This window comes from Anopheles gambiae, chromosome 2 (genome assembly GCF_943734735.2).
Source record: "Anopheles gambiae chromosome 2, idAnoGambNW_F1_1, whole genome shotgun sequence".
Taxonomy (NCBI): Eukaryota; Metazoa; Arthropoda; class Insecta; order Diptera; family Culicidae; genus Anopheles; species Anopheles gambiae.
Genome location: NC_064601.1, coordinates 88,573,524 through 88,596,162, shown reverse-complemented (window position 1 = coordinate 88,596,162; position 22,639 = coordinate 88,573,524). Strand labels below are relative to the sequence as shown.

Sequence of the window (22,639 nt, the reverse complement as noted above, 5' to 3'; positions counted from 1 at the left end):
AAATTCTTGTTCGCAAAATCCAAACAATATTATGTGTAAGTTATTCAAACACGAATCGTAATCGCATGAACATGGGAATAGCCTTAACAATTTGTCAAGTTCAACATAACCTATCTCTGATGACCTAAATGTATCTTCTTCATTAAAATTTAAAACAAAACCTGCAATTATGCGACTTAAACTTTGTACATGTTTTTGTTACGAATATTAGGTTTTTTTTAAGTTACACGATATTCTGAAATACCAATTTCAGCTTCAATGCAGTGTATAAGAAATAAAAACACAATACGGTATTATTTGTGAAAGTCAACATTTATTGGATTCCGATTTTCACATCTACATTACGCATACGTTGTAAAACTTAAATCAACTAAAAATAATAACATTCAGACTGCTTAAAGACGCTAGAAAAGCATACTCGTTTTGTAGGATTCAGCTAAACCAAATAGGAAGAAAGGGACAGATTTGGAAGGGAAAGGATTGCTAACGGTTCCGAAACTATCCGAAAACAATAAAACGCTCCCCGCTTCGGTACGTCTCTTAAAGCTCGAATAAATATGTATTACCCCTTTACTAAAAGTAATATCCTAGAGTATTGATGGGGGGAGGGGGGGCTTACTGTGAAGGCATCGCTTAAAGTGTAAGGTATATTACCATCCCGGGGAAGGTTTTACTTATGCCCTTCCCCCTGGGGAAAAAAGCTAAAATTCTCTAAACCCCCTACGAATCGGGACGCTATCTAATACGTAAAACATTTGCAATAGAAGAAGGAAAAACACGATCGAATCGAAACAATTGCCTTTTGGCTACACACTTTTCTCTGTACAAATGGGTGTCTCCAAGCCGGTGTCTGTTTGTTTGGTTAGAAGCCCTGGGCCATCCACAGTGCGAGGAAAATAGCGCATTCACTCGGCCGGCTCAGCTGAAGGATTGATTTGTGGGGCGCACATTTGTAAGCGCTTAGAAGATTATGTGTGGCGGTGCCACCAGCAGTACGGGCTGTAGATTGAGCGACTTGCGGGAGCCGGCGATACTTGCCACATCCGTCACGTACGCGTTGTTAATTTCTCCTGCAAGGCGTTGGAAGAGAGGAAGAAAAACAAACGTTTAGTGATACATTCAGCGAGTACAGGAAACAGGTGAGTGATCAGATACAAAGCTGCAAACGCAATACAACCCAACCTTCCGTTTCCTTGCTCTAATACATACTGCTTTGGTATTGCGGTTCCGGCTGCAAACGGACGTGTCGTGTCGCCAGGATGAAGGACAGCGTGGCCAGAATGAATCCATCGATGCAGGCTAAAATACAAAAAACGTACAGAGGTGGATTAAAAAATTTGCGAAATAAAATTGAAAATTGACGCAAGATTACTCACCAATGATCGCCAACGGATAGGCCCAGCGCAAACTGCACAGCCCAACCTCGAAGCGGTTCGACTCTGGACCGCAAACCTTACGGAACTCGTCCGAGTTCCATCCGAACGGGAACGAAACGCAGGCAATCACCATGCAGAGAGCTAAAAATAGAATGAATAATGAGATTAAGCACAATGAGACAGAGTTTCATATTATTCTAACAGTAAGCTCCGAGCAGCACGATCGAGCAGAGGTGTCAAACACACCATCCAGAATTTTCATTTCAGTAAGAAATTAAGCATTTTTTTAAACAAAATTCAGAGTATCTAGGCTTATATTATTTAACGTCTTCTACAAGGTTGAATGACGTTCGATTTGTATGCAAAAACAATCCTCACATATATTCAAACAAACAGTGTCATACAGACAGGTTTTATAAAAAGGTTTAAAAGGTCCCAAGGTTTTTTGGTTGTTTTCCAAAATATTTTGGATACTTCTCTTATACTAATAGGATGGATATCGTTCTACGATTTACAGAGCGTCTCTCAGATTGTGTTGTTCATTTCTATTGATTTTCAATGACACGATGCCTAGGAATCGTGAGAACAATGATTATTTAACATAACTACTCTCACGCACATATGTCTTTTTCTATAGCTCGTCCGGCTACACGGACAATACGGCTAATAGGTCGAGTGTTTATTTTTAATAATAACTGGCCTGATTAAAAAAATGTTAGTGCATTTTGGCAATACCTAATTATATATAACTTCATGTTGTTTTAAGAAACATTTATTATTTTGGTACTGAAATATCGAGTTTTTTCTGTCATTATGTCGGAAGCGAGGTGGACTAAACCTGCATATACCAGGAATAACTGTATATTCCCTCTTGACAAATCGATACCGAGCAAAGCGCAACTCCCTTAAATACAGCTAGCCTCATGTCGTCCAAGCTGGTAATCCGCCGGATCAGGCCACCATTCCAACCTGGTATCCCTGCCTGAGACTCGTGGTAAGACAACTGGTACATTTATCCTCTGCATATGTTTCAAACCCCTCCTCATATGTTTCAAACGCAAACTTCGTCGCATGCTTGTGGACAAGCTACCAGATGCCAAGCAAATCTTCCAATCTCCTGGCCTAGAATCTGGGCTAATATTCAAAGTTTTGCCTTATCAGCACAACTACGAGCTACTCTGTACATGCTAGCAAATGGTAAGGCCTCTCATGGAGAGCTCTTGTTTCGAACGGGAAGAAGGACTTCCAATCAATGTTCGTTTTGTCCTCAAATGGAAAGTCTGGAACACAAATTAGCTTGTTGTAGTAGAGTAGCGGCGGCTTGAGCACTGCTGCAGCAAGAAAATATTTGCAATAGATTCAAGAGGCCCCTATCTGTTTAATAGTCTGCGATTTTCAGAACAAGCAGGACTTAGTCCGGGAATGCTTATATGTATTCTACGGTTGTTTGCTAACTACATTTTCCACATCGTTGATAACAACGATGATGAGATAGATTTAGTCGTCCTTAAGTGTGTACTACTTTTGTAAATGTATAGCTATATTAGAGTATTTTGTAAATATCTACCCTGGGTAATAGAACTTATTCTGTACACACGAATAAAATCATTTTTTTTTTTAAAGTTATTATCCATGATCTTCAGAAATGACAAACAGTCGGATAAAATTAAACCCGGATGAACGGCACTGAATCAGGGTTGTCAAACACAGCGTCTATTTACAGTCACTTTATAGAGTAAAGTAAAAACCCTTTTGCATATTATAAATCATCAACTATAATCCCATGTAGTACATCGAGTCATGAAAACTTATTGAGCAATCCTCTACAAATATAAGAAATTGAAGCTACGTTTCGTACCAACTACAAAACATCGTCGCGGCTGCAACTGCAGCAACGAAACCAGCTGTTGCCTCCATTCCATTTCCTGGTCGTGCCCATTAAACAATGCCCACGGTAAATCCCAGTACCCACTCGCGCTTAGTTGCTTCCCGGGAAGAGAGTCCGATTGACATTTGAGAACTTCCTTCACTTACCAGCTGGCAATTCGCCTCTTGAGATCCATTTCAATAGAGACCCATTACGTGCTATAAACATTTGCACAACAAATCCCACACACAAAACTTTATGTTAAAACATTAAACAAACCCAATCCATCTGGTTTGCCTGCTCGGCGTAGCCACAATATGGGAAATCAGCTTCCACTGTAAATTGCGGAACCATCAGATAATATTGTTCATTACATTACACACTCGGTAGATTCCAATGATTTCGTACCGACACTTTCCCTTCACCGAGCGCCAGCGCGTGTGTGTCACTTTACACTAATGCTCGACTTTACGCAAACACACAACCGCTCCCCGCCTGCACCGCATATGAAGGGAGAATATGAAAAAAAAAAACCATAACAAAAATGAAGCAAATTTGCATACATTACATTTATGGAACTATTCACCCCCGGCTTGCATGGTAAATGGCGACAAACGCGTAAAACCGGCGTCTCATCCGGTTAACCGACTGAGCTAAACTGACCCTGGGAATTTTAACCCATGTTGGGTTGCTGACTTTTTATGCCTTTTTTACACTCTAAACTACGCCCCAAAATGAAGCTTTGCTGGAGTGCGTGTTATAAAACATTTTTGCACACCCTACTGAGAGGAAGGACTGAGAGGAAGAAGAGGAGAGACAGAAAGATTAATTTCACTACTTACAAGAGGAATCTCCAGCTAGTAAGCGAAGCGAAAGGAATTTACAACCAGCAAAAAAGTGTCTTTAATGATGGACAAGACGAAAAACGGGAATCAGCGCTTAAGCATCGCATAATTGTCAAGATGTGCACAAGCAGCATGCAGGCATACATTTTTATAGTGAGTGTTTGTGTGTTTTTTTTTCTTTACGTGGTCCAGTCCGGAAATGAGCATTTCACGGTAGCCATCTGAGCTTTACGCTTGTGCTTAAAGCATCGAGACGCAATTAACCGAGACATCAGCGTGTTGGCCGTGCTTTATGGCGTACCATTTTGAGTAGAAAGCGAGCGAGGAAACACATAAAGGCCGGGCTACATTGATCGTACTCTCTGGTGTAATTTTGATTTTCACTAGCGCATCTGGCGGCGGCTGACCGAAGCATTTTGCCAAACAATTTGGGACTGCTCCAGAAAATACGTTATTTTTCCTTGTTTTTTACTTCAACTGGACTGAAAAAGCTTTGTAATTGATAGATAAATATGTTGTGCAAGTATTCCAGTCCTTTTCGCATCGAAAAACGGTTAAAAAACTACTTAAATTTGAGATCCGGCACGACCCTTCCCCCGACGACCAAAAAAAGCTTCCACCAGCCGCCGCCAGATGCGCTAGTGAAAATCAAAATTACGCGTGCGAGTACGATCAATGTAGCCCGGCCTTAACAACAGCGCAAGAGGAGGAATGGCCCTTTATGAAGCTGCATTGGGTAAACATTTGTTTTACCTTTTTGTATAAATTTAATAAAAAAAAAAACAATGTTACTAGTGTAATGGTAAAAGTATACCTTTTCACAATCAACCAAACAGCAATCAAACCATATCGATCAGAAAATATCGTTAACCCATCGTCGAGATAAACAGTCTCTCCTTTCTTCCTCGATCGCTTACGTCAGCCTTCTCTATCGGCTTGGCGTACCCGCACAATCAATCGAAGCGCATACGCCTCACGCAACCGACACAAATAATAGTAATAACGCACCACCGCTTCAACGAAAAGCAGGCTCGTCAAATCTCATTTAACCATTTTACTACCTAACTTCCTTCGTGGCTCGTGTTCGAATGGCAGTGGGTCATCAGTGCGGCACATCAGAGTGAAAACCCCGAAACGTGTATAAAGATCGAAAGCGAAGGTGTGGACCTCGGTGGCTGCGTAAGGTGGTGCGCATTGTAACTTGCAACATTTAAATGGATTTAGATTTGGCAGTTGAAATCAATAACGCACAACCGGGCGTGTGTGCTGTAAAAGCCACCCTCAGTGAGCCTCGTTGAGCTAATGCTGGAACGATTACGTGTTACTCAAAGATGCGCAAATATGATGCCTGAAAGCGCATGGTTTGCGAGTTTTGAGTTGGCCTCGTTTTTTTTTGTTTGTGAGTAACTCATAATTGCATCTTTTTACTGATTCAAGAGCAATGTAGTTTTATAGGATCAAAGTATCGTTATAAAAAAGGACAATTAAATGTTGCTGCCATATGATATGTCGCAAAGAGTGAATGGGGGCTTTCAGCGTGACTTTTTCGTATTTGGGTCAGTTTTAGTCAATTTTAGTATCCGTCATGTCCGTCCGTCATGTTTATCAGCCCTAAGGAAGGCTTTTGTCGATAGAACACGTTGTTTTAAACCAACATTACGACGAAACTGTCGTTTGAAGGTGCTACATTTATTGTTTATTGTTTATTCAAATCAAAAGTAATTGGCCAGAGGAAGTGGCCTTATCACTTACAATTACTCTAAGTCGTAAGACTAGCAATAAATAATACATAGAAGACTGAACCAAAACACGCAGGTCCAGTAAGGTGATTTAAAAGATAGTCGCATGATGTCAATCAAAGCTATCAGTGAGCGTTGAATTTTAGATCCTTCGCAGTTATGGGGTCGTTTTCACTGTAAACTCGTCTTACTAGTTGGGCTGTGAGAGGTCGATAGATGCGAAAAGTTCTAGGTAATACATTCATGTTGATTCTTGCTAGTAGCTCGGGCGCGTCAGTCTCACCTATAAGTAACTTAGATATAAATTTCAGCTGTGCAACGTCACGTCTCTTTTGAAGCATTCCTTCTGTACGACAGCTGATTTTGATATAAAAAACTTTATAGCTTAGCGTCTATAGAGCCGTCTGCCATTTTATAACAACTCTATTATGTATTGGCTAAACTTGAAAACTTCTTCTTCTTTGGCACAACAACAACCGCTGTCGGTCAAGGCCTGCCCTGTACCCACTAGTGAAGTGAGCTTGGCTTTCAGTGACTTATTGTTACCATAGCAGGATAGTCAATCCTACGTATGGGGGCACGGTCTATTCGGGGCTTGAACCCATGACGGGCATGTTGTTAAGTCGTACGAGTTGACGACTGTACCACCAGACCGGCACTTGAAACTTGAAAACATTTTCAGTTAATTTGCAATTCGCAAGATCAACCAACAGCGCAATGGAGTTCCAATGTGTTTAAAAATACATCTTCATGCATCGATTACAACCAATGCAGCACTTATAGCACCCGTACACTTCTGGAGAAACGTCAGACTATCAAATTAAGGACTATTTCTGGTCCCCTTCTAGTACTTCTTCAAGTAATCAGGTTACAGGTCCACGTGTAGAACTTTAAGAAACCCGAAAAATAGTGCCATGTGTGTAATGTACGTCATTTTTTGAAGAATTGGTATGAACGATTGTGTCTGAGCAGTAAATAATAACTCGCGAAAGGCGTTTCATGGTTCTGATAACCAAATTACTAGTTTAGATGTAAACTGACGCCAGGTGTAAGACCTCATATGTTGGATCTAAAGGGATGGATTGGCATAGGACCGTGTACATTACGTTTCGGGTAGTACTCCAACAAACTTGCAACTTAAACGGAATCACAACTGGCTCACCAAGACCATGAATAAACTAGAAGCATGCTCAACACAAAGAAATTATTTGTCAATTCCTCCAGAACATATTAAAGTCATAATTACCGGATGTGAAAGCAGCGTGGCGGATCATATCTCGGTTGCCGTTGATTAAAACTATCCCGCGAAAACATTAAACTTGGTGCATTCACACTATGATAAACTTACATCCTATCATCTTGGCAATCTCCGTTGGCATCATTTATGTATATAGCAAGATTTGATCACTTCTAACAATGTGCAACTTTATCAATTTGAAGTCATTTTTGCACCATACATTGTATGGAATGCCTTCCCAGACGCACAGCCAATTTCCAATATCTGCCTGTCCGTGTAGTGGATTGGTTTACTTTCAAAACCAACTTTCACTAGCGGGCCTGCCTCGCAACATAGATGCAAATTGCGGCTAAAAAGTCAACAAACTGCCATCCGACAGCTCCTACAACTTCCGAAGGAACAAGTTCCTAAGCGCTTTACGAGGCGGATAAAGCAGTGATTGGAAGACGAGAGCCAGAGAAAGAGAGAGATGAAGAGAAAGGTCAGTGCCGACCTACGGAAATCGAAAATCTAGATCTACGTCGCTACTGCGCCAGCCTTGGAAGTGGCCGAAGAATTGCAAGCGTTGCAACGATAGAGAGAGGACCAGAAACTTGCAGGACCACTTTTTCCACCCAGTTACAAAAAGTGTTTCATTTCCCGACGGTAATGCTTTCAATTTTGTTTAAATGCTTTTTCTTTCCAACGCATTTGATCGGAAAACGGTTGGCGTTGTGGACCAGTCCGGAGGGAAAATAGCACCGTAAACGCGGGCTATCGAACACGACCCATCGAACGGACATAGTGACAATGACCCACTTCCGAGCAGAGAGCGTTCCACAGCACTGCTACATGGCAGGGGTGAGCGTGCTTTCATCACCCGGACATTCCAGCTTTGCAGCACGTCGGAGTTGGGAGAAAACTGAACACATCCTGGGCGCATCTGGGGGCCCGGAGTGGGATGGAACCGATCATTTCTCTTTCGTTCAGGAAGTGGAGTTCGGATGCCGGAATGGGCCGAAACTATTTCAACCTCTTCTACCACGGAAACCGGTTTACCCGTTGTCGGAACTGTCTGGTTGCTGCTGATCACCAACATGATGATGATGATGATGACGATTTCCAAAGCACACACACACACATTGGTGGAGTTGCAGAATGTATGGGCTCGGCTCTCGCCAGTTACTCTTCAATATAGGCGAAACCACCCCATCGACGACCTATCGGACGGCCTTCAGAGCGATCAAACGAAGTGAAGGGACTGATCCGCCGCATTCAGCTGCACTCGATCTGCAGTGCCCGAAACCGGATTAGAGACATCGCACCAAAAAAGCTTTCATCGTGTTCGCCGTGACCATAAGTGCAGCCTTCAAGCAAATTGGACACGATCGGAGACCGAGAGATACCTCTCCAGCGCAATTTGTGGATCTTCTTACGCGATTGATCATAGGTCCACTCCTTCAACCGATGCATCCCCTTGGCCCGCCGGGTGGCTAATTTTAAGCTAAAAGAGTACCCCTTTCGCATTTACAACTCCTCCCATGCCCCGACTTTTTATGGCGCTCTTCCGCACGATTATAGTGACGGTGGCGGCTGCTCTCACGTTTTCGTCGTTCACTTCCGCTGTCTCGAATGTCGTTCACTGTAGTGAACATGCCGTCCCGATGGCCCTCCCGTCAATTTTCAATTTTGCCGCTAATGAACGTTGGGAGGCGAGCAAGCAATGAGGAAGCGAGACCGGTGGCCCATAATATGCCTTTCATCGATAATCGAGCGCCACATGCTCATCATGCTCGCGTTGCTTCCCACGCGTCGCGCTGATTAGCTACGAATTTGCCACAAAAATTCCATCTCCAATCCGCAACTATGCACAATCGTGCCGTAGCGTTCGTTTCGTTTTGTTTTAAAAAGCTCCGGGCTTTTGGGGCGGGAAGATGGGTTGGTTAGGTCACACGGTTCGTTTCTATCGGCGTGCCAAAGCTACGAGCATAAATGCCCCCGCGAAAACTCACCGGAAAGCATCTGCATCCAGCCGCAGATGTGAAAGACAGTCGTTGACTTCATGAACACCATCAGCAGTAGGCAGCAGATCGCCAGCACGGAAGTGGCCACAGCCAGCCCGCAAAACACTGTTGCAACCTGTAGGTAGGGAGGAGTAAAAGAGTTGAGTTGTTAATCTAACACGTTTCGTTTGTTTAAAGGCGCACAAAAGAACGCTATCGCGGTGACCTGCTTATGGAAATGCGGGGCTAGGCTAGATGCGGCTAGCTTTTGCAGGTCATGTGCATTTTAGTCCCGCAAACTAAGACGCTCGTTAGAAGAATAGCTAACGGACGCAGAGTTTGCATAAACGGGGCTGAGCATAGTGATAGTCGTTTAATTTTGTGTGTATTTGCCACCTCACCTGAAACGCGATGGATTGCATTTCCAGCAGTTCCTCCAGCCGGCCGGTACAGCTATCGGTAAGATCGTCTTTCTGGCACACCTGCCACAGCCCGAGACGCCCGCCAATGTCGGAATCTGCATCGCCGACCCATTCTGGAATGGTGGAAATGAATAATAAAAACAGTGTTACATTTAAATGCGGTTTCTTTGAATGAATCTTGTACAGTTATGATAGGCTTCGCTTTTTATGATACACTTCTTTGTAGCCAGGGTGTGTTACTTCATCTGTGTGCGCTGTTTTAACTAACGGAGCCGGTTATGAGCTCTACCAAGATTATCTTAATACTACTACGAAGGCAATGGGCATTATTAAATAATAAGGACATTGACGCCCTGTTTATTCATAAGCCATAAGCTCTAAGTTTGAATCTAGATAGACTGCAACCCGCTGACTGTAACCCATGATGTTTGTGGTAAGTTTTCAATGTACAAAAAAGAACAGTGGACACGGTTGGTTTATCTTCGACAATAATGGCATCATTGAGGAGCATGAAGACATTGTGTTTAATAATAAGAAATTATGTAAAGCTCCTTGAAATTACAATTGAAATTCAAACCTTTTTGTTGGTATTTTATAAGATTTTCCCTACCTAAGCTTTACACTAACTAGTCAGAAGTGAACAGAGGTGTTCATGCAAAAATATTGAATTTTCTAACTACTTCATTTACAAATGCCATAGTAAAACTATGTAAAGAATAAATAATAAATAATAAAGAATAATAAAGAAGAGTATGATTAATGGTTTGTATAGGTTATCCAAATTAACTTCCAATTTCTGGCGCCGGTCAAACTATTAAGGAACTTCAACATTGTCCTGATCAAAGGGTTTTAGAGCCGAGAAGCATAGATAATTTAATATGTAAAACTTCTAGAAGAAAGCATATTTCTATTTGTCGCAACCACCGACCAAGGTCTGCTTTATTACTACTATTGCTTATACACTAACGTTAATAAAAACTAATTAATCATTTACTAATAGGTTTACCCAACGCAGTACAGTCATTCAAGGAATTTAAATTCCCGAAGACTTACTCGAATGTCATACGACTTGAAATAACATTCTGCAGACTTTACGAGCTTTCATCGGTTTAAGTAAAAATACTAAAGTGGTAAATGTTTAGTAGCACCATTTAGACACCTTAACCATTTTGGTTAAGATGATAATACAGCAATTATCCGCAGTACGCGATACTCGATATACGCGAATTCGCAGTACGCGATTCCTCTAAAATTGACAGCTCCATGTGTTTTTTGCAAATATTTTAATTCTTTGAAATATTTTATGCTCTTTTTGAATTTCCTTAATGTTCTTAATGCATTTTGCATTAAATTTGTGCAAAAAATACCTGTTTTATACCAAAAAAAAAACTTTAATGCAAACCTCTGTGGCGATATAGTTCAACCCTCGAACCGGTAGTGTAAACTATTTTTCCATAGGAATCCGCTATACGCGATAACTCGAGATACGTTATTGCGCTCGGTCCCGTACGATAGTGTATATCGAATAATGACTGTAGAACCTTAGTTAACTATTTTATAATCCCAACCAACAACATCCTTGGGTCAACGGACCAGCCCTGACACAACCGTCAAACCGTTCGACTGTTTTTACATTATGCCCGTTATGCGTGCAAACCCTATATGGAACTCGTCGCAGCATTAACTATACCCCAATGAGCAAATCAATAAGTCAAATATTATCAAGACCATAAATGGCTTATGGCAGGGCTTTGGGGAGCAGTGGCTTAAGTGCAAATTAACCAACAAGAAGAACGAAGACATTTGGCAGAAATATTACAACAGTTTAGGAGATAAAATATGGCTCGATTCGTTTAAATCTAAAGTAATGACAACAGATTAATCTAATCGTGTCTTCAGATTATACCATATTAAGAGGTAGCACACATTTTAATCCTTCCAGACCCATCATCACCCTCGGGGCTATGGTTTTCAAATTATAACTCACGATCAGTCCAAAACGTTGCAAAACATAATATCAACTATTATGATGATTTATTGGTTAAAGAGAATACTTAAGATAGTTAAAGTAAATCACCAAAAGCAAGTTAAGCCAGAAAGCAATGCGTTGAATAAATATAAAATCAGAAATCGGCAAAAAATATACAAACGCATAGATAACAAAACGTCAAAACGAAAGTCTTTAAAATGCTTTACATGATCATGTTTGATCGTATATTCAAACGTTTCAACCTATCCATGAAACAAAAACTGCTCTCGGTAAATCATTATATTAACCGAATTTCAAATAGTAAATAGAGCAACAAACACATCACTCCGCATCGAAAGATCATGTAATTACCGTGTCGAGAAACAAAGATCAATGACCACAGTTTTACACACAAGGGCCAAGAAAAATGTACCATGTCATTCGATGCACAGCATAATGCCGCAAGATCATAATGCAATTACAAACGCATGAGACACCCCCCCCCCCCCCCTCCCTCTACACATCAGGACGGCTCACTTTAGCCAGGAGCGTGTCAGTATGTTACCGCGACCATTTTGCGGAGATTACCGAACGCAATTTGACACACAAATCCGAGCCGAGCTGGGGGGCCGCCGAAGCCTACCGATACACGCCATTACACCATAAACAATCCATTAGTGATGGCGTTATAAACCAGCATCCCGACCCTCCCCACTGACGCAGACCAGTGTGTCTCCAGTTGAAACCAATTACATCTTGCCCGGGTGGTGGTGTTTGCGAAGCGTGCAGGCAGAACAAAACCGACGGTAGAGAAACAGCTGCCATTTCCTGCATTTTCTGGCCTGCACCCACAGACACGCAAACAGAGAGCGAGTGAGTCCACTCAACATCTTCATCTGGGGTCCATTTATTTCAGTGGTGATTAAATAACAACAAAACGCACCACGCAAAATTTGAAAATTTCCACTTCAAGCGGTGCATTTCAGTGCATAATTGGCAAGCGTAAATTTCGGCAAAAGTTTCGAGCAACCTATTCTTATCCTAATAAATCCCTGTCACTCGAAGAGCTGCATTAAAATCAATTTTGCACCGCTGTTTACACACTTAACAAGGCACAAAGGTGAGTTCCCGACATTTTAATCTCTCCCTCCCTCTCCCAAAAAACTCCCAGTGCCATTTGCAAGGGAACGAAATAAGCGCTCCAGATATCAGTCAATCACGCCCGGGCGAAAGGTGAAACGTGCAATCGACTTTCGTCGGCTGCCACAGTGACAGTGCGGAGTTATTGGGATGGAGTAGAGTTTGGAGCGGAGTGCTTAAGCACTTTTGTCCGCAAATTATCCCGTGCGCAGAAGAAAAAAAAAACATCGGACTATTGCATAAAACCGTGCTTAAAACCATGCTGTCCCTGTCAATGGGTCGGTGTCCGGTCGAAAGGGGGAAAAAGGAAAGGCACGAAGCAAAGCAATTGTGTGCACACAATTGTGCAAGAACAAATTGGGGGAGAATTGTCCTCGCTTTAAACTCTCGTTGGGTAAGCTGGGTTGTGAAATCAAGTAAAGTCAGTTGAAACCCTTTTATTTTTAAACGCAAAATCTGTACCGTTAGTAAGCACATTTCCCTCCCGACCGAAGGTTTTCTTTCCCTTTGTTTTGCGCGCGATCGTTTCCCTCATTTTAATAACTGTATACCAACATCTACCGTCTATTGATCGTGAAAGGTTTTCATGTATGCAGCCTAATCTTCACCAGTGAATACCAAAACAGTTAGGATTGATTGGTCGATTGTGCGATCAAAACTTCCCTCAAAGCTCTGGGCAAGAAAACTGTACAGGAGTCAAAGGGAAGCTTCTTCCCAGAAAACCAAAAGGAAAACTACGTGTATAGCGGAAAAAAGGTTTTGCAAACGGTTACATTAATCGTCCCTGTGTGTGGGCATCGCATTATTATGCGTGAGCTTTGTGCCAAAATCGCATTATCAGCATCCCGAACGGGATGGAAGAGATGGGTTGGAAGGCGTTGATTAATTAACGTCAATCGCTTGCTTGGCGCATCTTGGCGATGATAATGAGTGCAAAGGCCGGGGAAGCAAAATTGTGCATAATCGAACGATAAAAGAAAAATAACACTCTCTCGCGGGAAATTAAATACAGGAGAAGAAAATGGTGCGATAAACATGCAAATTTACACCAGTCGAAAGATTAATACTGTACACACAAAGTTTGTGTAAGTGATGACGTAGCGGGACAGGGGAAATAAATCACACTCATTCTTTCCCTCACTTTCCTATTAAATACCACATTTTGTAAAACCAGGGAAACAAACATTAATTTCACGGTGTCGCACGGGGGTTCGTCGCTTCCTGGTTCGACAGAGGCGGCATAAAGTCACTCGGGTAAAATCACACCTTTCGCCACTGCACAACAATGCCAATCAATTCCATCCGGCTTAATCAGATGGTCGCGAATTGTAAGCGAACTGCACCGACGATAATTGAACTCGCAAATCGCACTGAAACGTTTGCCCCCCTCCCTCGAGCAAATCATAACCCAACGGGCGGATGAAAAGAAGCAAGCATCATAATCACCAGCAACAAGTGGGAAAAACTTTTACTTTCCGGTCCGAAACTCTTATGGCACAAGACAGTTTTATTGCATCATGTTTAACCACCTTTAATGTTTCCAGCACCGAACGATATGATCATTATGGTTATTATGATTTAATTTTAGTATTATTTAAGGTGCAAATCGCTAACCAGGGAGAGGTTCGTCGCCTCATGGAACAAGCAGGTGCTTTCAAGTCTTTCGATTCGCTCGATCGCGCCAATCTCGCTGTGGATTTAGCTAATTGAAGTGCGCACAGAAAGGAATGAAAATATCTTTGTAAAAAAAACCCTCTCTTCTTCTTTTTGCCCCCCTAACAAGCTTGTCCACAATTATACCAGCAGCAACGAGCACAGACGAAGCTTTTAATGTGAGCTTGCGAAAACAAACCCTGGTCAATTGTTGCGTTCTCCCCCCCCCCCCCCCCCCCTTCCTACACAAAACAGCAGGCAGGCACAGGCAGGTTTGTTTGGAAACAACTTTTTAAAAGGTCACAACCAACGGCACAAGCCACAAAGCGGAGCATGCTTGAGGGAGAAGAAGCGGCTGTCTTAGGCAGAGGCGCCCAGCACATGTGCAGCAAGATGGAACCTCGTGCAGTGTGTGTATTGGTGAGGCCCCCTTTTTTTCGACATCTTCACCACATTCATATGGAAGTTGTGGTTTTTTACACCTACACAAACAAACAGCATTAAACTATAATGGAGTGACGTGAAACGGCTTAGTAGCAGCAGCAGCAGCAGCTAGTTCAGAACAGTCCCACCTCCCGTTCCTTCTGTTTACACTGCATAATCTGGCGATCCCTTTTTTTTAATCGAGACTTCGGAATCGTAAGCGGGTGTTCCATTACAAATTGCACCATATCGTTTACCCGTGCCATTGTGCCCATTGTGAACAACGAAAAGAAAAACAATGGGCGAATAGAATATTAAATGGGTTAGATGAAAACTAACAAGCACTGGGGCGCTATTGAATTAAATGATACATTCTTGCATCAGAATAGCCCGTGAGTGTGATAATTGGTGTTGAATTTGATCAGCACAGCTTTTTAGTTTTACTTTGAAACGTTTTAAACAGAGTTTTAAATTGATATTGTTCACGTGAGAGCTTCATAACGGAATTCTTTTGAGTTCAAGCCTAGTTCTTTACAGAGCAATGTGACTTTGTGAACCAAATTACAATCAGCATGCTAATCAATTGAACCAAAATGAACGCCAGATGGGATGTAGAAAAATATACTATCCCACGTTTAACATTAAAAAGAAATTAAATTGATACTTTTAAATAAAAATTATAAGACAATTTCAAAAAAAATCGTAAGTCGTTAACAGTAGTTAATTTTGACTGTACTGACTGTCTGACTGTATTGACTGGCTGACACTGTACATTTTCAACTGACCGGATGCCCTATTGAGTAGATATGAAAGTCAGACGTGGTTCAAACCCCTTTTCGGACCCATTTTACCCGTACCAAGAGTGACTGACTTGACTAACTTCGGTGCTTCATTTCAAAATCTGATAGTAAACCCTATTTAAGAGGCAGCATGTAACACCAGAAGTAGCAAAAGACAAATAAGATGCTGTCATCACACTTGGTCTTATAGTTTGGTTTACTTTAGTTTAACGCAATATATCGTGGTTTAATATTGTCAAATTTGTCATAGGGGCCTAGACTTCACGATTCTAGTCAGCTTTTGTATATGTAGTTTGACAATTGGAGGCTGAAATCAAGTAAACACTCCATACAAAATTACACATAAAACAAGCCGGCAATTTTCACTCATGATTATTCTAGCCTCAAAGAAAGAATTAGATTCGATTATCTGCTCGAAAAAATGGCAAAACAAGGTGATGTTTACATTTATCCCAAAGGTGCATTAAAGAGAACTGGTAATGGAATCTAAAATCAAAGTGTATGTAGTCCAGGTGGTCTCATAGTATGTTTTTTTATAAACAAATTTGAATATCACTTTTTAACAGGATAAGTAAAAATTTTGGTTCAAACAAGCTTTCTGAAGGCTTGACAAATACACAAACCACTCATAAAATCTTCATTTGTAAACAGAAGCGATAAAAATCAGCCTTCTAAATTCATACACCTTGGGATAAGCCCACCTGTGTATTATACCTACTTAGATAGCTGCTCGAAAACTGCTATACAATGCAAACAGCTGAAAGGCTGAAATTTCAGCCTACGAACTTAAAACGGAAAGGGTCCCAATGACATCACATTTGGTTTAAGTCGTTTAACGCAATATGTCGTGGTTTAATATTGTCAAATTTGTCGGTTGGGCTTAAATTGTTAAAAATACCTTAATGGCAATAAAATATTGATGGTACACCTACCATTCAATCATCATTGGTACACTATCATTGGTATCATGAAATAAACTAAAATAACACATTTCACGTCATAATTTTGTTTACTTGAAAAATAACGGTAACGGTCATCTCCAGCTATTTGCTAATAATGTAAAAAGTCTGTTGTGACCATTATCCGTTACGTAACTCTCGAAAGAACACAAATCAAAAAAATGGAGCGGTGAAATGTCCGCAATCGTGTATTCTAACTCCACATTTCGACAAATAAACAATTTCTGGAAACGTCAACTTGTAAACACGTGTTGACTGGATGTAGAATATCTAAATCATTTCAAACGCCTTTATTACTTACTATTTTGAGGCTTAATATACATTTATTTTGGTTTCTTGTAATTTTGTTTGCTAATAAATAGCCAAATGCAAAGTAATACGGACGAAGCCGAAATTTACAAAAGGAAAAGTTCACATGTTAGCATCTGTTTTTCATATATTAGCTAGTTTTCAAGCTGTTCATGCTCTTTCAGAGCATCGATTTGTGTTTTTAAAATTAGAGTGTACAGTCTTTCCCCGAGTTACGCGAATAATGCGTTCCGGAGACATTCGCGTAATTCGGATTTTCGTATAAGTCGAATATCAGGTTTTACAGCCAAATATACTTGATTAATAATGATTTTTGATTGAATTCACTTCATTTATGAAATATATTACTTATTTAATGCAATTCGTGTAAAAAATTCTATTATTTCTGTCTTTTTTATGATTTAAAACTTTTGGAAAACTTGAAAATTATTTTTCATGTGACAATTGAGGGAGAAAATTGTACTGATTTGACATATGAACTATAAAAAATCAAAAATTCGCGTAACTCTGGGTAAAACTGTACAATAAATGATTTTAGCCACTGTAAACCGTGTCAAACATCACCGGTAGTTATTTTATACTATTGTTCTTCGTAAGTTTAAACGTTTAAATGTTTAAACGTATAAAGCTATTGTTGATATTGTTTTTAAAACGAAAATTCCTACCCGTTGGTTGAACAACGGAGACTTTTAAATTGGCGCAATCCTATCAGACAAAGAATGCGGCTGCTTATATTATGGTCTAAAAATTGCTATGCACTAAGGAATAATGTATTTTTGTTATTTTGCCTAAGTTGACAAATTTGTCTGCATTAGGACGCTGTAGTGATATGGTCAAAACAAAATAAAATAATGCAATGAGCGTAACTGAAAAACATTCTGCACGTTGGAAACGTTTCAAAGTGTTTGCAAGCAACAGTGTTGGTTGCGAAATGCTAGGGTTAGACAGCCGCAACTAATCGGTGGCTGATAAACTAATTTCAAGTGTATTTACCTTTTTTGGTATTTCCCGCAACAACTCTAGCCCCAGGCGAAATCAAATTTAAATTTAAGTTCAGCTCACGTTCTGCCCAAGTCATTTCTTACAAGATCACAGTTAAGAATCACACTGAGCAAAACAAAAGCACACCAAATGTGACCGACCACAAACACATAACTGCACAAAACCATTTATGCAATCGTAATAGAATTCGAACAAAACCACGCTTTGCTTGGTTTTATTTCTTCCTGCACACCACACACAGCTCCTCACACCAAACGTACAGTGCGCAGTGCAAGTCACGTTTTGTTTTTACGAAAACAATTGCATGCTTCCTTTTATTGGCCCTGTTTTTTTTTGTCATTAAAGAAGCATGCCAAGAAGAGCACCTCTAACATCGAACCCCAAAACGGTCTGCTTACCTGGTGTTACGAACGCGACGACACTGATGATCGCGTAGCAAATGCTGAAGATCGCCCACAGGACGGCGATCGCCTTCGAGTTGCGGATGTAGTTGGTCGCGTACATGTGACTCGAGTCAACGTACTCGATCTTCGTTCCCATGTTTGTGCTGTTTTAGGGGGAGGAGGGTTGTGTTTTTGTCTGACTTCAACTCGACCGACCCTTTTTGATGGCAAAAAATCGATCTAGAGGACGCACGTGATCGTATGCAGAAGCTGCACAGTCAGTCACTTTTCGCACAAGAAACACACACAAACCGAGTTGGAGATATTTTCACTTCACAGCCACACTAAAAACGAACCTGCGTTGTTACTTATTTGTGCACTCACTTTCCGACGACACTTTGGAGACACTAACACTTGCAGCGGTGGATGAAAAACACAGCCGATGATTCCTGTTTTGGAAAACGTAATTAAATTAACTATGAAGTGGGGCAGCGTTTTTTGCACGATTCAAACGATTCAACCCTATCGTCACGTTTCCAGCAGCTGATGCTGATCGGTGGAAGTGAAAGAGGTGTCTTTTTTTATTATCTCATTTCACCAGTGAACCCGGGTTGTGAAGATTTTGTTCGTTTTTGTACACTTGAAAGTGATCTGTTTCACACCACAGCGTTCGGCGAGCAGTTTGTAACAAGTGTAATGGAGAGGTTGATCAAGACACGAGTCGTGATGTTGTAAAGTGTAAGTTTCTCTTTAGCGATCATCAGCGATGGTGGTCATGGCGACGATGATGACACCCACCCATATACCTGGCTTGCTCAACAACCGTGCGTCGTAAAAATCTATCTCGCTCTAAAACGCTTCCCACTTTATGGATCTAGTTTTCGCACCGAGGGAAAAGGGGATCGTTCGTCCAGTCCAAGCACGGCCAACAGTACGGTAGTATTGATTTGAATGGTAAAACATCCCTCTCCAAAATCACGAAACATATTAAAATAATTGGACAAACAAATGGAAATCGATTAGAGGGGAAACAAGATAACCGCTTTGTTCGGCAAATCGGGAAATAACTTCAGCGATCAATCAACCTTTTTTCTCCCACTGAACGAGCTGTGGCGGCTTGCCTGCCCCGGTCCTCCCTTGCTAATCAACCCGCTTCTAATCAACGACAAGATGGATTGTGGCATTTGTTTTAGCAAACGCTTACAAACGCACTGCTATCATTAAAACACACACTCTTCCCCCTCCCTTCCAATCATCACACCGCACTAGCGCATCCGGACCGCAACCGAGCTCTCCAACGCTTCGACGCCTTTTACTCGCACGCCAATATAATGAAATTTATGTAATCAAAATCAAATCAATGGTTAATGCTTTCTTCCACCCCAGCCAGTCGTGAGCAGGGATGATAGTAAACTGTTCCGTTTCTTTTTCTTCCGAAAAAAAACATCGCAAAGCGTTTGTCTTCACTGTGCGATGCTCACATCGTCAAGATACTTTGGTGCGTGCGAGAGTGTGTCTGGGAAGAGCATCTTTGCTGTGTGTAACAATGGGGAGTAACAGGGAGGGTAAGGAAAACGTTGCTTTTGGTTGGGCTTTATATTGGAGTAAAATGAGGTAAAAGTAAAACCAAACTCCTTGAACCTCATGGTGCGTCGTTACATGACGCCTTGTAACAAAGGTATAAACATCCGACTGGTGTTAGATGTGAAACTAGCGATCACACATCACACACCTCGGGCGGGAGATGGCTGTAAAAAAAGAAGGTTGTAATCCAAACCAAACATCAAACTTGTGCCCTGTTCCGTTCCGTAGTACTGCGATTCAAGTGTCAAAAAGTAACAATTTTGTAATGCGATAATTTGTACCTGCTAACCACATCCCACCCACGACCCAAAAGGGGAAATAGATTATTATTATTATTTAAGTTCAAGAAAATTCACCACGAAAAACCAGCTTCAACTCACGGAAGCTTAACGCGCGCGCGGTTCACGGTTCGCCCTTTCCTCGCTCGTTGAAGTCTTTCGTGCATAGTGGTATTGCCTTGCGTAACCAAGCATCACCACACCCGCATGGTTGATCTTTGCGCAGCCGCTCACACACACGCTCGTTTGACAGCGAGATGAGCTTTAGCTGATGACGATGATGACGAGGACTTACACCCTTCGAACTACGCCTCCTCCGCCTTCTAGAGCGTTGCCTGCTGTGCTCCAAGCCAATCCGACACGGTTCGGCGCACCTGATGCGTGTAAACTAGGCGCCTGAGCACGTCGAAGAGCGGCTTACACGACAGAATAATGTCAAGATTTTGCTGCTTCCCCCTTTGCAGACAAACTCAAAGATGGAAGAGCTTCTAATGTCGGTCGAGATGGAGAAGAGCTTCTCGTAGCGCTAAGCTTTTGACCTCATTTTGTGCGATGGGGAAAAAGTATTTTCCCCCAAAAGGTGGTGGGTGCTAAATTTCTCTCTCTCCCGTAAATCTTTCCCTTTGCTGACAGGTTGATTAATAGTCGTCAGTGATCTTCGAGGCTTGAATCGTGCTTGGAATCGAATTTTGATCATTAGATAAGAGGACGCTCGGGGAGGCGTGTGTAAATCTCGCTAACTCGATCTACATTTTTGCCGATTTTGTTTACCTTTGCAAACACACAAACATGCACACACACAGACAGCTTGTGTACGTTTTGTACGAAAGACTTTACCAGGCGAAGGCAACAAACCCCACACAGGAGGACTGATGGCCAATCCACGTCATGCATCGTAAGTCAACTTCCCAGAGCAAAAGGCAACCTTCTTCTCTGTCGGATGCCGGTTCTTCTCACAAAGGAAGGCAACGCATACACACACACACCCAAAGCAACGTTTAAAGCGTTACGATGGAGTAAAACCTTTTTTTCTTTTCCTCCCTTCGGCGATGTTGACCTGACAGGGGTGGCGGCGACGAACTAACTTGCATCGTGTGTCTTCTCTCCTTTCCACTCTGTTCTCGGTAGTGGTTCCAGGTGACCTAAACTCACCGAAGAAACCATACAAACGCACACACACACACACACATAGATAGATACTGACGATCTTCAAGTTACGATCGCGCACGTCGCTGCGAACGTTTGACTTTGAGACACCAAGCAACGAACCCTCTTCCCCCACCGGACACGCTCGGCGCTAGCAACTGGAAACTCTGCTCGCCTGTTACTTTTAAGCTTACTGCGCTTAAAGTTTATCCAACGAACGACGGTGCGCGCGCGCCTTTTGCTGCCATCCTGGTCTAAGCAGGTTAACCTCCTTCACTTTGTTTCTCTCTCTCTCTCTCTTTCTGCATGTTCTCTGCTGCACCAGGCATGATTCATCGAGGTGTCCGACTGTGCACCGCCGAAAAAGAAAAGAAGCTAACGCGAACCAGCTGTTCTGGAGAAGCTTTCAAAGTTATTGCTGGAGAGCTGCAACTGAACTTTTCTGAAGTACATCCAAAAGCATGACCTTCGCCATTTTTACCATTTAAAGGTACTGTGAGACTTTGTGAAACATTCTCACCTTCATCAAGGACGTCTCCTTTTTAATTCGCTTCTTTAAGAGAAAAACGGGGGGTTTTACTATTTATCAGCCCCTTTCGAAAGATCGAACGCGCCGAACTTCCCAGAGCTTCAGACAGTCTCATTCCGCAGGTGACAAAACAGACCTGCCGCAGCTAACGGCAAGCGCTCGATTGTTCGTGGTGGTCTCTATTGCACCATCGTTCGGAAGAAGTGTTCCCACGAAAATGTACATTAATTTTTCTTCATTCTTCCGGCGCCATCGGTTGCGTAGTAGGAGACTTCAAAACAGACACACTGTTGGGAACCTGCGTGCTACGAATGGAACTGAACAACAGACTGACGCGATCGTGATGATGGAGATGATGACGGTGATGACGATGGTACAGGCCACTGTGACCTGTTTGTTTTTAGGGTTGCTTTTCGCTTTTGCGAAACGAATGATGTGGTGGTGGCGATGCTTTTTCGACTCAAAGCTCACTATTTCTCTCCCGTTTTCGTACCGTTACCGGGCGCATGCTAATGAGCAAACAAATTCTTCTTCCCTCCAAGTAGTACGAAATTAGCACAAACACAGATACGCACAAAATTCCACTGTTTTGTTTTATATCTTCTTTCGCTTCGATCACACACTCCAGGGATCTTCCGTTCAAGATGGTGATTGATTTCAAGTTGTGTAGCAAAATGTTCACACAACAGCACCAAAAAAATGGCCAGTCAAAATACAAAACAATCTGCGAGCTACACTTTTCCACGAGCACGGCACAAAAACACTCGAAACATGAAACTTATGCTGACGCTGCAAACATTTTGTGTGTTTTTTTTTTGCTTCTACTACTCGCTCTTTTTCTCACCCTTATATGCCACGGCAACTTGCACTGGACTGGAGACGATCGTCGCTGTCTGTCTCAACGGACCATTGGCAAGAAACTGTTGAGAGATCAGAAGTCAAACGCCTTCTGCAGCACCCCTCTTGGGCTGTGCTGCTGCCAGGTAACAAAGCGAA

At 42.0% G+C, this 22,639-nt stretch overlaps 1 protein-coding gene across 2 annotated transcripts; it reads right to left on the bottom strand.

Moving 5' to 3' along the window:
* Positions 1–293: 293 nt before the first annotated feature.
* LOC1276397 (LHFPL tetraspan subfamily member 3 protein) lies at positions 294–22,639 on the bottom strand. Of its 2 annotated transcripts, none has more exons than XM_315740.5 (7): positions 22,488–22,639; positions 18,122–18,555; positions 9,448–9,581; positions 9,056–9,182; positions 1,377–1,517; positions 1,210–1,299; positions 294–1,070 (listed from the first exon to the last, which is right to left on the bottom strand). In XM_315740.5, exons 2-7 carry the CDS (start codon positions 18,261–18,263, stop codon positions 961–963), a joined length of 744 nt encoding a protein of 247 aa, XP_315740.4. In that variant the 5' UTR covers positions 18,264–18,555; positions 22,488–22,639; the 3' UTR covers positions 294–960. The 2 variants fall into 2 exon arrangements, with proteins under 2 accessions (XP_315740.4, XP_061497233.1); XM_061641249.1 differs by lacking the exon at positions 22,488–22,639 and adding an exon at positions 22,267–22,439.